The 18,804-nt window shown below is 33.6% G+C and overlaps 1 protein-coding gene across 1 annotated transcript in view; it reads right to left on the bottom strand.

The window, feature by feature from the left end:
• LOC110032282 (FGGY carbohydrate kinase domain-containing protein) overlaps positions 1–18,804 on the bottom strand; it is a 56,254-nt gene that overhangs the window by 26,916 nt on the left and 10,534 nt on the right. The window contains exons 2-4 of the mRNA XM_020735858.1: positions 12,279–12,358; positions 12,055–12,172; positions 9,637–9,815 (exon numbers count right to left, since the gene is read on the bottom strand). Of these exons, the coding sequence (XP_020591517.1) occupies positions 9,637–9,815; positions 12,055–12,172; positions 12,279–12,358 (377 nt within the window). The remainder of the gene's footprint in view (positions 1–9,636; positions 9,816–12,054; positions 12,173–12,278; positions 12,359–18,804) is intronic.

The following is an 18,804-nucleotide window of genomic DNA, read 5'->3' as shown; positions in this document are numbered from 1 at the left end:
TAAATTAAACGCTTACTTATCATTTCATATCAATTTAAAATTATTTAAAATTGCTTTCATATTTTAACTATTTTCCTCTCATTTATGAGAAAACTTTCAAACATTCAAAATTCAAATCATAATTAAAATATTTGCTTTTAAAACACTATTGCAGTTTTATCTTTTTATCAATGTTATTATAATTCTTTATCCTTAAAATATATTTTTAAATAAATCACTAATTTAAAACCAATAAGAAAATAATCACTCACCTAGAATCTTAAACCTTTCTCTTTCCATATCCCTTTTCTTATTCTTTAATTATTACTCATTGCATTTTTAATCACTAGTTTAAATTAATTATATTAATATCATCTTAGATGGTTTGGTCACATTAAACATCGATCATCTGTTGATCTTGTTAGGAGAGTAGATGTTTTCAATTCGACTTATGTTAAGAAAAGTAGGGGTAGACCTAAAAGGACTTGGGCAAGTTGTATAAAAAATAATTTTAATTTATTATAACTAAATGAAAATATGACCCTCAATGGTAAATAATGGAGAAAAGATTCATGTAGTCGAACCCACTTAGTGGGATAAAGGTTTGTTGTTGTTGTTATTGTTGTTATTGTTGCATATTAATATCTACATAATAACATCGTAATTAATTAAACAAAATACTTTATATAAGTAAAACACCCAAATTCTTACCTTACCAAATTTGTTCATGGTCCTTCCCACAAAATCTTCCACCTATAATATATAGTTTTATTCATAAAGCTTTAAATGTTAATATCATACATATTTAATTAATTAAATTTATATAATTTAAAAACTTAAACCCTAACTCATATAATTGTCCACAGTTTGGTTTGGTTCATTTACTGTTCACACAAAGCCTTTCTTCTCGCACGAGAGCGTTCCTGCAAGCAAAGCCTCTCCTTCTTGTTGGATGTGTGTGTGGCTTACTTTCCTTCTTCAATGTTGATCGGTTCTCCTTCACGCACATCGACACAACGCAGCGCCGACTTCGACAACCGCAGGCGAACCCCAGCAAACGGCGGTGTTGTCTTCTCTCAAAAGCAACAACACACAATGACGACACTTCAAGGCTCAATTAAGTGCTCGATCTCTCTGCCCGCCTCAGCTAGTGTAGAACACGTAACCCTTCCTTTCTCTTCTTCTTCTTCCATCCCCTTCCTCTTCTCACAAAACCCTAAAATTTTCTTCCGCACACGAGCACTCTACACTTGCCTCTCTCATTTGTTTCGTATGATGGTTAATAAATGGGCCATTTGTCTCTTAAGTCTAACCGTAGAGAAAATCATCGCATACTGCCGATTTCATTTTTTTTATTTTTTACACAAATATTACATACCCTTGAAATGTGCATTTTGCATTACTATATCAAAAGGTTACAAAAAAGATTACAAAAGGAGGGCCCAACCTGTCAAAACATGGGCCTGGTCAGAGGCAATAGAAGGAAAAATGAAATGTGTATTATCGACATTCCTTAAAAAAAAAGCAAGCATGTCAAGCCCTTTGAGCACGAGTATGAGCAACTAAATTTTTTTTTTATCAAAATGCTGAAAAAAAAAAACAGTTTGAACGAAGTTAGTAAAGAAAAGATTATCTCTTCAATACGTGAGGCCCAAGAGTTGGTGTCCTTAGCTTGTTGAAGTGAAGTAAGAAAATTTCGGTTGTTGCTTGATAATTCCACGAACCTCATACATCCATGGCTCAACAAAGTGACGAATAGATAATATTGCCTTGAGCTCCACATAGGCACTATCCCAATATTCAATACGCATACCAGTCGCAAGAATAATATCACCTTTTTCATCTCTAATAGCAATGCCAATTCCACCCCTGTAGGAAAGAAGAAGGGCGGGGAGATAGCGCGGTATGCGGGCCTTTCCCCATCAACGCATCTTCGCCCTCCTCCCATATTTACAGCAGAAACCACCCTTATTTCCACTCCCGGCTTGCTATCTTGTCATTGTTATTGTCGATTAACAGTTGTCATCCAACACCCCACTCACAATATCAATCCTACAACGTCCCTCACACCCATTCGTGTTCTATCACACCTTTGAGGAACCCTAGAAAGATGTCAACATATTTTAGAGACAAAAGATGGCAAAAGTGCTATCTATTCATGTTTGTAAAGTGCAAGACTACAAACCACACAGCTTGCTTTGCAATATTTTTATAGTAGTTTTGATAAGCTATTTTAATGCATAGTTCTATTTTTTTAAGTAGATATTATTGAAAACCCAATAGAAGAAAATTCCATATTTATTTGATAAAATTACTTTTTTAGGATGATACAAACTTAGTCTAAACATTATTATTAATGAAAAGGGGGCCAAAATCATTTAGTAGATTTAAGCTCACATAAGTAACAAGAGAAATCATTTATATCATAGATGTCAAATTACAAACCCAAGACCTATAACCTAAAAAATAAGGGGGTATACCACTTTGGTAAACACCCAGTGGCTGCTAGAAAATAACTTGAAAAAGTGAATTCTATTTAAACATTCACATAGATAAATAGATAATGTGCATATAATTTCAAATGATAAGCAACTTGTTTGTTGCACATAAATATAGGATAATGTTTCTAGTTTTACAACAAGCCTAGATTAGAAAGGTATGTTTTCATTATTGTATTATATCATCATAAATGAAGATTTTTTTTTTTTTATTGTACTATATCATCATAAATGAGGATATTTTCCTTCTTATTTTTTTCATGCTTGAATACTTGTAGCATATATACATAAGCACTACTATTCAGTCAATAACAAACAAAAGATTTATCCATATAACATGGTAGCATGATATTAGAGAAGATTTGATCATTCTCATACACCAAACACTCCATGCCTACTCTCCCTTCTTGCTACAACTCCCATCCCAAAATAATCTTGCTCATATCCTCGCAAGGACGTTCGTTCTTCCTCTTATTCAACCTACTTCTCTACACGCTCCCTCACAAGACAATCAACCCCATAATCCATGCAAGCTAATTACTATGCCTTCTTGTTCATGTGTTCATCATTTGCCCGTCATTTTTTTGTTAGTTCATAGCATTATTGTCATTACTCTACTGCTCGCAACAATGAATTAACTCTAGCTCATTTTCGATCACTTGCTCACAACCCTAAGGTATGACCATCTAGAGATGCCCAATCAAAACGATGAATCGGGTTCAGCTCCGACCCGATGTTGACTCAACTCAAATATGCTTGACGTGGACCCAACACATTTGTTATAACATGCCTAACCCGAACACGACCGTCTAACATTTTGTCCATATCATGCAATCTTTTAGAACAATAAAATTTAAATAACCTAAATATAACCCATTTAATCAAACTATCCCTATATGAACCTTCCTAACTGGAACACGAATATTAATCGGGTAATATTACGTTGATTTTTTGTTATCTAGGTCAACCCGAACTAAACCTAAAAAAATAATAAAATTAACATATTTTACCAAAGTTCAACCTAAATAGTAATTTGGTCGATTCAAATCTAGATTTTTTGAGTCAGTTATAAGTTGTGTTTTCAGTTCAGGTCATTTATAAACACCCCAATGCATCATATTCTCTCTATATTTAAAAGTAACCCCTCAAATTCACATCTCTCTCATAATGGTATCATGGCTTTTCATTCATATATTAATCAATCAACGCCTCCTCCAAAGGTACCAACATAAATGTGAATTATACCAAGTTTCTCCTATGGTTGACCTATGGTTGAGAGTCTTTTGCTTCTGTATTAGTTCTTATAACAAATTTCACTATGTTGATGCCCAACCTTTAGAAAACACTTAACACCATCAAGATTTCCGAGTGATAAGCATTAGAACACGATGACCTTACATGATTATTTAATTGGATTACATATTTTATTGTGCCAACCATCCTATTTCAAGAAATTACTGAAAAAAAATACATGACTTTCTTCAGTCTACTTACTTCCAAGAAAGAATAAATTCTCACATCTACACTCCATTATGAGAATTTTTTTTTCTATTTAACAAAATGACAAGCAAAAATAAGAGTATTATAAACATATTGTGACGCAAAAAGTTAAAATTATTTCAGTATTATCCGTTCACTTTTAATCCCACTAAATGACAAATAGAATGAAGAATCCTTCATTTCCAAATTTAGCTCTGGCATGCATATCTCCCTTCCACATGCATACCTCCCTTCCACATGTCCAATTACAATTAATGGCAAACTTTACTATCCTTACTAACTCTCTACCCTCCAACCTTCTACTGCTAATGCATCCACCATGATCACCTTTCTAGGAGTGGTCAATGGAATGGTGGATGCTATTGACGGATGTGTTCACGGTGGTACGCCGTTACAGCATATCATCATTGCATTTGCACCAATTATCCTTCTAACATTGATTAAAGAAATTCATTTATTCTTCCATAGGTCAGCAAACTTTTGCAGTTAGTCCAGCCCTGCTCACTCCTATGGTACACATCCATTACATCAATTACTCTATTAGGCAAATTCTGATCATGCTTCAACAATTTTAGACATCTATCTCAACATCTCATGTGATCTCTTTCTTTCTTAGGTTTTCTACAGCTATCTCTACAAGTGTTGGATTTTAGATCATGGTATTTCTTCTCATATGAAAGATAACAGATAATTATGTTCATCCCTCAACATGACCGCTATCATTATTGTCGCAATAGCTCCACCTATTCAATCTTTGACATAGGACTCATCCATTATTGCTCTTCCTTAACATTAAACAATGTTTTATGTCCCATGCATTCCTAGTAATTTTGTGTATAACATTGTCTCGCCAAGACAACTAATTGATAAAGAAGACAATTGAGGAAGGTGTTGAAATTGGTGATATTTCTTATCTCAATTTTACTTTTTGCTGACTTATCATTAATTTTCCTTTATCAGTGACATTGTCGGCTAAATCACCAGAGCTTCACATCAGTAAGATTTTCATTTCAGCATTTGAATGTGGCTCTTAAGTACTCGATAAACATCACCATGATTTTTCCCCTAAGTTCCATCTTTGAACAGTTGTTCACCTTTCGACTTCCTTTACTTCAACATTTGGGTATTTAATCAAGGCGAGAACGAATGATCAGACGGCTGAATTAAATTTTCTATATTACCTCACAAATTAACAGATGAAAGTGTCACAAAAAATTAAATTAAAACGGTATAATTTAGAATTACCTCGTTGATGATTGTTCGCATATTCTATAAATATTTTCTCATCTATCGCTCATCTTTTAATAATTTAATTAAATCAAAAAAGTCAATTAAACAATTGTGAGTTAAACGAGCAAGTGAATACTCATACTTCTAAACTACAGTAATACAAAAAAAAGAACAATATGCATGTCAATTAAACTTCTTTATAAAACAAAATAAACATTTGACGTGTTTTTAGAAAGTTTCTATATTAATAACAAATCAATATAATTTCATATTTATACAACCATCACAAAAGACATCGTCTAAAATTTGTGTCAATTAAGACACATTAATATCAATATTTTTTTTCATTTTTTTGCACAGGTACATTAGTGTTCAGTCATTAGTGTTTCATCATAGTCAGACATGCGCATGCTACTATAAATAATTTCATTTTCATTCTAAATAACATACTTGTGTAGTAAATAACCATAATTATGCAAATCATTCACATACATTTCGAAATGATCAAATTGGATAATACGCCAGAATAATCATATTCTAGTTACAGTAACAAAATATCTTGGCTAATGACATTTTAGTGCAAGTTGTGTAGAAGAAATACAACATTATTACCATAATTTAGAAGTAAAAGTACTAACAACGAAGTTGTATGACTTGTTTCAAACACATTTAATCTTTGTCTCCAACAACTACCTGCCTACAATATCGCAAAAAAACAATCTTAAGCATATTATTTATTATGTTTAATTAATCTCTCAATTACTTATGTGACTTTAATTGTTGATTAAAAGCTTCATTTTAAGTATTCATGTTACATTAGCCTAACTAGACTTAAGAAAATAAGTTATTAAATTAAAAAGAAAAGGGAAGAAGCTTACCAAAGAGGAGGAGGCCGACTGAAAGGGAGAAGGCTTGTCGGAGACTTCTTCCTCTGCTCAGGGCTACCCAGAGAGTTCGAATGCTCTGTGTGTGCTTTTTGAGGAGTGTCGGAGGTCTCCTATTTATAGGCTGGGAAGGCGATGGTGGAGCCCCCCGAAGCTGTCCGATTGAGTGGCGCATCGATGGCGGAGATCAATCAGACGGTTAATGAGCCACGGATCACAGCCGGCAGAACGGCATGTCAACTGAGCGTGGTCACGCCCAAGCCTGGCGTGAGCATGCAAGTGTGGTCACGCCCAAGCTAGGCCCACGCCGAGGTACTTTCGGGTGTGGTCGCTTCAAGGCCAAGCAAGACCATGGCAGGCCAAAGAGGGGCAATTTTCATTTTTTTGGCCAATCTAACTGCACCAGACCAGAGGAAAATGTTCGTACGAGTCCCACGTGACCAAAAATGAGGTCAACAAAAATATCTTTTTATGACTAAAAACATAACTTTAACTCACCTTAAGCTCGGCTCCTCTCGTCCACGCATCAACATCCTCACGCAACCACACCTTCCTGCACGCACGAAAACAAGCGCCCCTTCTGCACGACTTGTTCCCTTTCCTTCTTCCTTTGCACCGAACCAGCTCAAACCACGACAATCTTCGTTTAAGGTACGTAAGATCCCTCTTCTCTTCCTCCAAGTGTAGAGGCTCCTGAAACGCTAGGACATCAGTATCCTCGCTTCACACGCACGCAACTTCCTCTTCTCCGTAGGAGCCGCCTCATTCCTTCGGCTTCAACTTTGACTTTGGCCTCTCTTTCTCATTGAGACGCCGCACCACATGCAAAGCCGCCCTTCCCGATGTCATATGTATCCTCCATTTTAGCTCCCTCCTACACAAAGCCCCATATCCTTGGGCTCAATTCTTCTCCTTCGCACAAAAAGTGATCGAGTCTATGACAAATAGCGCGCCTAAACACAGCAAAACCTAATGAGTGTGTTGTCCTTTTTTTCTTTCCCTTATTATTCTTATTCTCCTTCTCTTGTTTTGCTTTTGTCAATAGCTCGCAATCCTAGTTCAATCGTTGCTTCAAGAGAGAAAATCGTCTCCTTATAACAAAACCATCGACACAGCCGCATCTTTCAAACCATTCTAATTGACTCATTTGTTTATTTATTTTATTTTATCTATTTATTATATTTTATTTTATACAGTTGTTATAAGTTCAAAAATATTTCCCAAACTGCACGAGTGATTTATTTTAGTATTTTTTCCTCTACTAACATTAATCAATGTTTATTCCCAAGGACATCAGCAATGTCTTTCACTATAGCATCTCATTGAAGCTATTTATATGGAACAACCTTTTGGATATATTGCATAGGAGAAAAAAAATATATACAAACATCAAAAAGTAATAAATAAATTGAGAACAAAATCCTTAACATGTTCATCAAACGCCACAAATTCTTGCTAATATGAACTAAGTAGTATTGTTGATCACTTTATCTTTATTCGAAACTTTTAAAAAGCAAATTGACTCTTCTTGTGTGCATTGATAATATTATACTAATTGAAAGTGATAATCCATACATTAATTAAATGAAATACTATCTAAAAACATTTACTACTAAAGATTTGAAACATCAAAGATAATTTAACATCAATTTTCTATATAACAATGAAAGTAATTCCCATTAAAGCAAATGTGATACAAACCTTTTTGGTTGCAAACTACTAACATTCCCATGGAGACTCTACAATCCAAAGCAACTTTTAAAAAGGTTAAATAAAAATTAAGGCGTTTTTTCTTAATGTAGTGAGGTGAGATGTTAGGCCAATTGAAGCATAAGCCTCAAAGCAAAAAAAAAACTCAAATTAAAAATAATACATAGATATATCATAAGTCCTCAACAGATAAACTCAATTCACTATTAGTTAAAAAATAAATAAATAAAATAATTAAAAAAAAATTAAAAAAACAAACTAAAAATGCAAATAAAATATATTTAAGAAAAATAATGAAAATACATCAAAAAAAATTTTGTGAAAAAATGACTTTACCCGTTCAGCTCGAAAAAACACGCAATCACTCAACTGCTCGTAGACTCACCCTTCCTCACTCATGGTGCTCCTAGCGCATAGCCCTTCCCGTTCGCAATGCTCCTCACTCACAAGTCTATGATCACAACCATAGGCAACTCTCTCTCTCTCTCTCTCTCTCTCTCTCTCTCTCTCATCAAAATCCCAACCTAAAAAATTGCAACCAAAACTTATTATAAGATTTATTAGTTATATTAAGATGTCATATAACAAAAAAAAATCTTATTATACCATAATTTTAAGGCATTATTTCGAAACCCTAGAGGAATAAAATCTCAAGGCGTATGTCTCAATTAAAAAAGATACAAACATCACTTAAACAATTAAGACAGAAGCATCAGGTACATTTTTGGGTGGCACATGGTGAGGAATGCAATTCGAGCAACTTCTTAATCCATGACTTGAAGATGATGAAAGCTTTAAAAATGCTTCTCAAAACTTATCTATTTGAATATCACTAAAACAGATATACCCACTAATGTTTGAATGGTTTGTTAGCATATGCAGAGCAGAATTTAAAGAAGATGAAGATGACATTAGAAGAATTCAATATGTATTAAAAAATCTCTATAAAGAGTCTAACTAACCAGAAAAATAATCATTTAAGGATTTAAGTTTTTTCAATACAAACTATGCTACAAATCTATTGAGCATTGAAAATACATCTCAGTACTTCATATCTTACGGGTGAAAATCTTGCATCGTAAAAGTTAAAAAGAAATAGCTAAATGTACTACATAAGTTGAATATGGGATCATGACTCATTCCACTTGTGAAATGATGTGGATTAAATTTCTTATAGAATAATTTGGAATCTTATTACTCAATCTATGATTCTTAACCGTGATAATCAACTAACTATCGACAATGCAAGTAACCCTATCTTGCCAAAAAGAAACAAACAAATTGAAGTAGATTGTTGTTTCACCTGAGGTGAAGCCTTGCCAATATAGATCATCGCTATGCTCGTCTCTAGTAAAAGAACAATTAGTCGATATGCTTGCCTAAACTTTATGACCTCTTAATTGCTTCCATCTTTGTAATAACTTAGAAATTATTTATATACATGCTCTAGCTTGAAAAGGAGTATTATCATAAAAACAATAAATGTGAAAGTGTTATAATAGGACAGTACTAAATTAAAAACATAATTTCATTGGTGTATTATATCATCATAATTAGGAAAAGTCTCCTAATTTACTTCTCTGTTCTCTTCTTAAATGTCTACGCAAAGGCATCAGCACAGTATAATAGAATTCACTCCTCTACAAGCAAATGTAACTTTGTTACATCACTTAAGACAATGAAATATATGGCAAATAATGAAGAAATACTTATCTGACAAAGAATGGGGCATTTAAATCTTAAAACATTGAATTGGGTTTGTGCGATATATTTTTACTGTGCATTAAATTTGAAAAGGACTTCAATTTTCTGGTGAGTTTCAAATTATATTTCACCTTGGGGGGTTGCATTTCAGGAGAGACGGACCCTCCGCAATACTGTAAAACAGGGGATCTTTGTGAATTGATTCTTTCAGCTTGTTTTACAGCCCTATGATCCATCCATACTATGATATTTCTTCGTTCATCCCCACTCAAAGAAACTGAAACTGGAGATCCATCCGCATCAACAGCAACTGCATACTATGCCACCATTAACACAGTGACATGAATTACAAAGCACAGTGCAAATCATGGAAAACCAAGTATGAAAAGAAAAGTGTCAAAATGGTCCCTTCTCTGTAGGGGGGACATTTTAGTCTCAAAGTCTATAAAAATGCCAATTTATTCTCCAAACTCTATTAATGGGGGCTAAAATGGTCATCTTTAGGGACTATTTTAGCCCATATTAAAAGAGTCTAGAGACTAATTTGACATATATATAGACTACAACTACAACAATAAGCCTTTATCCCACTAAATGGGGTAGGCTACATGAATCTTTTTTCTCCATTGTCTCCTATTGAGTGTCTCCTATTGAGTGTCATATTTATTGAGTGTCATATTTTCATTTAATTCTATAAATTAAGATTATCTTTATATAACATGCCCAAGCCTTTTTAAGTTTACCTCTATATTTCTCAACATAAGTTGAATCTAAAACATCTACTCTCCTAATCGGATCATCAGATTGTCGGAATTTAATGTGATCAAACCATGTAAGACGACTCATTCTGATCATATCCACCACTGGAGCTACACCAACCCTTTCACGGATACATTCGCTTTGCATTTTGTCTCTAAGTGTCAAGTCACTCATCTACCTAAGCATTATCATCTCAGCAACACTTAACTTAATTTTATCTTCTCTTTTATAGACCAAAATTTTGTGTCATATAACATTGCAGGTCTCACCACCATCTTACAAAATTTTTCTTTTAAGACTAAGTAGTACTTTTCTATCACACAATTGCCCGATGCATTCCTCCACTTGAACCATCCAACTTGAATTCTACTAATAACATCCCCATCTATATCAGCCTCACTTTGAACAATAGACCCGAGATATCTAAAATGTTCACTCCTTTTAATGATTTGATTGTCCATTGTTACAACTCTGTCACTAGATCTACTACTAGTAAAATTACATTCCATGTATTCAATTTTAGATCTACTCAAACAAAAGCCTTTAGATTTTAAAGTAGACCTCCATACTTCAAGATTTTCCTGAACTCTTTCGATAGTCATCACAGCAAAAAGCATGAACCAAGGCACATTCTCCTATAAATTTCCAGTGAAAGCATTCATAACTAAAGAAATAAGAGATGGGCTTAAAGCCGATCCTTGGTGTAATCCAACTAAAATAGGAAAATACTTGATCAATCTTCCTCAACTTTCTTTTCACTAATGCGGCCGTAAAAATAAAAAGTTTTATTATTATTAATGATATTAACATCACTAAGGTCCACTGTATTTTCAAAAACTTCATTTAAAATTTTATCAAAATATCTCACACACCTATGTTGAATATCTTCTTCTAAGAAAAGCACTTTTATTTTCACTTTAATAAACTTTACTTGAATTAAATCTTTAATTTACTTTTATCTTTGTTTGTTTCTTTATACATTTATCTTTCACCCTCTTAAGTATCCAAATTATTATAAAGACCACTAAAAATAGAATTCATAACATAACAAATTATTCTAATGAACTCCCTACGAGTCACCTTATATGTTATCTTGTTTCCTAAGTTTTTGCATTTAAAACAATTTTTATAACAAAACTTCTTATATTATAAAGATCACTAAAAAAGGATTCACCTTATATTTTTTTCTTGTTTTCTAAACTTTTACATTTAAACCAATTTTTATAACAAAACTTCTTATATTCTATCTTTTCTTGCATACAATTGTTTCACAATCAACTATTCTTAATTATAAAAAAAATTTACTTTAGATTCTCCAAGTACTTTCTTTTGTCATTTGTTTAATAGTGTCTGTTACTTTATACTACATAGAATTAGTTTTTTTATAAATACACCAAATCTTAAAATTTTGAAGTTTACTGATAAAAATAATTTTATTTGTGTCTTTTAAATGTCTATAGATAATTTTATAACAATGTTTCATTATATTTTCTTCTTCCAACTCCTCATCTTAAAATTTAGAAATAATAATCAATATTGAGTACTTAAATTTTCACTTGGAATAACCTTACAATCTTTACATTCTCAACGATTTTTTTCTTAAAAAAATAACCAATTTGTGTTTTATTAGATCCATTCTTATAAGTGATAATACGCTCATCTATTTTATTAAGTAAAGTATAAACAATAATAAACACTATTAAAATGAGTTCATGTAAATAGTCAGGGACTATTTTGGCACTTTTCTCCAAGTATAAATATGTGGATAGATTGAGCGTTAAGGTGACAACCAAGAGAGCAAGTTGCTGCAAATCCTAAACCAACAACTTCCTCAGCTGTAACTTCTGCCGAGGAGCATGCTATTTTAACAGCCGCACATACAGCATGCCAAATATCTGTAGATGATTGCTGGTTAGATAAACACAAAAAAAAAAAAAAAAAAACATCAGTTAGAATGCATCTCAGAATTAGCAGCTTCAACAGAAGGAATTTAAGAATGGTAAGGTTTTGCTACCTCAATGCAGTCCCTTTCCATCCAAATCTGAATCGGACTGCTAGCAGAACCCAACAGCCTACCTTCCTGATTGAAGAGTCCTGCAATGAGTAATAGAAAATAAGTCATAAGAAAATATATTAATACAAAATCAAATCTAAAAGAAAAAACATTTAAGACTCAAAATCATCATTTTCATTAAAGACACATTAATGTAAGACATCTTAAAAGTCCAGATTTTATAATACAGAACTAATATACAATATAGAAAAAAAATGCAACAAAAATGTAAATTTTGCGAGAAGCTACAAATTTTACAATTTATCCACTGCCTTCAATCCAACCAAAAAAAAATTAAAAGCAATTTTCAAAAAATATTGAAAGGCTTTGAACTAGAAATCAAAGACTAGAAGCACATGATTGAAATCTCACAGATAATAAAAGAAAATCAGAATGAAGAAAATGTGATAAAGCTCAATCTCATTTTCAACGAATAATAAAAAACACCTATGAAAAGAGAGACAGAAAAATGAAAAACAAACTAAGTCACTGGAGAAGTCCCTTCAATAATTTTCTAAACTCACATAAGGAAATGAAATCCACAAGTACAATGATTTGTGGATCCAGAGAATTATTTTTATTCATCAGCCAAATGTTCCCTCTACATGCATCAGAACTCTATTTATAATGACCAAAATAAATCAAGAAATTATCACACAGGCTTCATTGAAGGAAAAGCCACGACATATAAATACCAGGAAGTTTATGGAAAATTGCCTACTGAAGAGGCCACATGCCACCTCCGACTAAAGTCCTGTTAGGTTCAACAACACAAAGGAACCTTGAGCCAACAGACATGCTACATTATACAAACAATATGTCTTGTCTTGTGTGCATCAGATTATAACTTCAGATGAAGCCGAACATATTCTATGATAGGCTGCAAAATTTTGATGATTTGATATAGCTCTAAAATAAATTGTCAAGGACACAACCATCGTTTCCGACTAACTAATATTTAAATTAAATTAAAAAAGAATGATGTGAACCAACAAAAATGCATTTTTTATTGTGCTTGTAGATTTTGTGCTCATATGAGTTGGTAATTTATCATCGCATCCAAACATATGTACCAGTCTTAACCATAAAAGCGCATTATTGAAAAATGAAAATCAAACAGATGATTGGCATAAACAGTTTGAAGGTGACCACTATATCGAGTTGTTCTTTTTTTTTCCCCAAAATTGATGACCACTCACAACATATTGTCTAATTACTGGATTTAAATATGAACCTTACATTAGATGTTAACCGTAAGAAACCAACTTTTATTTTCTTTTTATTTTATTCTTTTTTTTTTTTTTTTTTTTTTTTTTTACCTCTCTTCTTTAATTTGTCCCAAGACGAATTTTAAACCTATACATGCAAAATCAAGGTGGCCAATCGACAGGCCAATTCAAGTTTAGCCCAAATAAAAAACAGTTCAAACAATGAACCTGTAAAACCCAGTTTTGAAAAAAATATATAAAATTTTGACAGTTAGGAAATATAATCCAATTTTTTGTATCCGTCAGAATTCAACTAAGTTAATTTTATACCATGTCGAAAATCAAATTGACATATAACACTATATGAATTTTAAATGTATGGGGAAATATAAAATGTTGAAAAATTTGTAAAATTAATATATTAATTAATCCTAATAACTCCCTAATTTCCATTATTGTAGACAGCTGACATTCAATGCAAAGATGACGAAAAGTTCACCACGAACATTTGCGTCGAATACGTCTGATGCAAAAGTGACGAAAATCTGACGCAAACACCCTAATATTCATACTCCGCACCTCTAATCTTGTTTTTCTTCTCCACACCCTCTCCTCTGCCCGAAACACTCGCACCATCCCCCTCTATCTTCTCTCTACCGGCCCTTGCTTTTCTCCCTCTCACTCCCGGTTCCACTCAAAACCATCGTCTTCTTGCGCGATACAGTCGCCATTAGAGCTAGCTGGGAAGGAACGATCGGAACGCGGCTTATAGAGACCACCAAAACTCTCATATTTCTCATCCTTCTGCTACGCTTCTATCAAAATACATTGAGAAAGGTAAGTCTATTCGCGCCATTCTTCCGCATTTTAGTGTGTTTCCTCATTTGCTTGTATGCAAGATGGTTGTGGACTGGTGGTTTTCTTCTTATTTGTAGTGAGGGTACCTAGAATGAGCATAGAAAAAATTATAACAATGTTTATATACAATATTCCAGTAATAATGTTTGATTTTACTAATGTGGTTTGGGTTAACTTTGGTATCATACATAGTTCATGGTAATGTTGATTTTATGCTAACGGTAGAGAAACTTTAACGTTCTCAATAGAAATTGGATCATAGAAGGAATGAAAATGACAAGAAAGAACAGAGAAAAAGAACATGAAGAAGAAATATAAATTAGCTCCTCTCTTTCATAATAGCTTACTTTATTTCTTAAATGTGTACTTTACTAATCTCCAATAAATAAATATAGGTGAATAGTACTTTTTCTAAACCCCAAATGTGTGCTTGACATGTCAGTAATGCATCTTTTCAAGAGAGTGTTTGGTTGCACCTATGATTTAAGTAAAGTAGAATTTACTAAATCTAATAAATACGGATTTATTAAATCTAGTGATGTTAAATCCAAAATTATGTTTCGTATGATTTCATTTAGATCCATATAAATCCGTATGAAATGTTTGGCATTTTATTATGGGATTTAATACTTTAACATGTGATCCCCTTAAATCCATTTCCTGATCAGATTTAATAACTCCCAAATTTACGTTGAGCCAGAGCGATTTTTGGATTTAGGCTTCAATTAAACAATCTTAAATTCAGTTTTGCTCTAAAAGGGAGTTGGAAGCCCTTAGTTATTGGTAAGCATGCAACTTTTATTTCTCCAAGAGTTGTACTGATCTATATAATTATATATATTTTACAGATGGATATTCAAAATTTAAGATCTTAGATGTATGACAGATTATATTATATCCTTGACGAAAAAAAACTCAATGATGAGTTCTTGAATGTTTTTGAGGAATTTGTGCAGGCGACATCATAGCTACCCATTTGTCGTTCAGATGGAAAGTTATGATGTCCTTGTGTGAAGCATAAAAAACAAACGTATCTACAATCCGAAGAAGTCAAATTGAATTTTTACCGCAAATAATTTAAACCAAATTATTCATAATGAACTGCACATTATGAGCAAGTATCAGAAATTCAGTACGATCAAGTGCCTTAACCAATTATGTACCCCTCCAATAGAAGAATATGATCCCGGCACATACGAAAAAATAACTCATGATGCTCGCGGAGCTCATTTTGTTAAAAGTGTTCCACTCAAAAATGAAACATTGAACATCAAAGTGCAACAATTCTATGAGTTACTGAATGTTGCACAACAACCATTATGTGATGGTTGCACTACACATATAAAGTTATCAGTAACACTGAGAATGTTGAGCATCAAATATGATTTTAACATGTTTGAAGAATATTTCAATCAGATAACAATATTATTGATGGAGACAAACAATACAGATAATTTAGTTCCGAAGGACCTGTACAGAACAAAAAAATTAGTGTCAAAGTTGGGGTTACTATCTAAGAAAATAGATTGGGGGTTACTATCTAAGAAAATAGATTGTTAAGTTAGTGATTGCATGATATATTATAAAGCTAATGTAGTTGAGACGAAATGTCGATTTTGTGGTGTTAATAAATTTAAATGAAAGGGTAAAAATCGAAAAACTATTTCATACAACCGTTTATTTTACTTTCCGCTTATACGTCGGCTTCAGAGGTTGTTCACTTTTATGATTAGAACTCCTCATATGACAAGGCACGGTACTAAATATGTTGATGCTAATTGAATGAGTAATCTGTCACATGGTGAATCCTGGAGACATTTCAATTGTAGTTATTCGAACTTTGCAGCTGAAGCACGTAATGTCAGACATAGCATATGCGCAGATGGGTTCACCCCGTATAGTCACGCCACAGCACCGTATTTATGCTGGTCAGTAATCATTACGTTGTACAATATGGCCCTCATATGTGCATGACCGTGTTGTTATTATTTCTTACATTGATCAAACCGGGTCCGCATAGCCCAAAGAGAAAATTTTATGTCTACTTACAGTCTCTGATTTATGAGTTGCAAATGTTGTGGGAAATAAGAATAGTTATTTATAATATCGCTGCAAAGCAGAATTTTCAACTCAAAGCTGCTCTTATGTGGACTATTAGTGATTGTCCAGTTTATGGTATGCTCTCTGGTTGAAGCACAGCCGGGAAATTGGCTTGTCTTTACTGCATGATATGTCGAAGACATTTACCTTGAAGGAAGGAAAAATAGTTGGTTCTACTGCCATCGAAGAATTATGGACCGCGATCCATTCAGAAGAAACAGAGATACATTCTTCAAAAATAAAGTTAAAAGATGAATCCCACCCCCTAGGATAACTAGAGTCAAATTATTGTTAATGATCAGTGAAGTATTAAAGATCACCGAGAAACTGGAATTAGCTTCAACTCATCTTCCAGATTTCGGAGTTACACACAACTAGACTAAGCGAAGTATTTTTTAGGATCTTTCATACCGGAAGACTAAACTGAATTGTGTTTATATACTTAGGGGTATTACAGTCATTATGTCAACAAAAAATACTTTCAGAACAGTGGTTCTCAAACAGATTAAATGTAGATCTTGTATGGGGCCTAATTGCAGCGTTACTACGTGACATATATTTGATGTAAACGGTTATAAATTTCACACGAGTTCCTTTTATGAATAAAAGAAGGCGTATAATTGTAACATTTGTGTTAGAGAAAACAAATACATAGATACTGAGATCAGCTATTATAGCATACTTGAAGAAGTATTTCAGTTGCAATATCCGGGTAATGTTATGCACACTGTCTATTTGTTTAACTATGAGTGGTTTGATCTTGTTCTTAATTGAGGACACAAACACTTATCCCTTGTGATATCACCGAAGTCAAAATAAATAAAACATATACGAAAGTTTGATACATTTATTCTAGCATGTCAAGCTACTCAGGTTTATTACCTTTGATACACAGGTAGAGAAGGGGATAAGTTTGATTGGGTTGTAGTTATGAAGAATAAATCAAGGAAAATTATTGAAATAAAAAGTATTATTGCACTGATTCACTAAGAGCAAGGTATGTCAGATTTTTGCATTCAGTCTTGTACAAACGAAGAAATGTTTGTACTAGAGGATATCATGGGGATATATGAAGAAGTTCATCATACTATGGATGACAATGATGATGACATCGAAAAAGAAATTTTACACTAATCATCAGCAACGGGCTTCTCCAATGAAACATGATAAAAATGGTATGTAAGTCTGGATTAGTGATTTCTTTTACTTTTTTTTTTTTTGTTTTGTTGTTTTTTAGACGTAGTTGGGACATGTGTCTTACTTTGATTTTGCAACTTTCTGTGGTTACTTTTGCTACTTATGTCATTCTTCTCCTGTTATTTTTTGCTTTAAATGTTTTTATCACATGTTTCATACTTTGATTCTGCATCTTCCTCTTTTTACTTGTGTATGCTGATCATTATTTTTTTTGTTATTAATATTAATTTTACTAATATCACTTTCCTAATGTAGAAGGCCACATGTGAGCAGGTGGCCACCTGAGAGACCCCATGTTTTAGACAATATAAAGACCACCTTGTTGACCTCATTTTTAGTGAGGTCTAGTCTTCCTCTTAGGGTTTAGGATCTAGCCTTAGGGACCTCCCTTAACTATCTTAGAATCTTAGAAATGGAACCCGCCTTGTTTTAAAAATTCAACCCGCTTCTGTACTCTTTTGTGGTTTCGCGTGTGTGGTATCGACTTCTAACACTTAGAAGGATGAAACCAACATGAGGAACCCAAAAGGGATTCCTATAGGACCTTTTGAGCCTTAGGGTGACCTTCTGCACAATTCGCACTCCTGCACGCATAAACTTCGCAATTCGGAGAGTCGACGCGTCTGATCGCAACGATTCGCATCGCTTGCACTGTTATTCGTCGAGGGCTCGAGTACACATTTTGAGACGATCGATCACGGGTCGAAATTTTGTGAAATTTGAATTTTGACGTGTTTTTGACCCGATTGTCGACGACGTCGTCCGAGCAACCCCGGATGACAAAACAGACTGCACCGGCGCGTCCAGAACGTCGATTTTGCCTAGGGGAGGCACCCATTTTGTTACGACGCCACGCGCGAGTAAACTGCATATAATTTAATATATATATGTATATATATATAGATATATATATATATATATTAATTTGTATAAAACTTTTTTCCCCCTTTCCTCTTTAAGCCCTAACTCTCCACTCTCCGCGTCCGAGCTCTGCCTCCCTTCCTTCTCCCGTTCACGCGCCTGGCCTTTCCCTTTCTCGGTCTCGAGCCGAGCGAGCTCCTCCTTCACGCGAGAGAAAGTTGACTTCGCGTCCGTCCTTCCCTGACTTTCTTCTGCCCGCGGCC

This window comes from Phalaenopsis equestris, unplaced genomic scaffold, assembly GCF_001263595.1.
Source record: "Phalaenopsis equestris unplaced genomic scaffold, ASM126359v1 Scaffold000906, whole genome shotgun sequence".
Classification (NCBI taxonomy): domain Eukaryota; kingdom Viridiplantae; phylum Streptophyta; class Magnoliopsida; order Asparagales; family Orchidaceae; genus Phalaenopsis; species Phalaenopsis equestris.
This window is presented reverse-complemented; position numbering and strand designations above follow the sequence as displayed.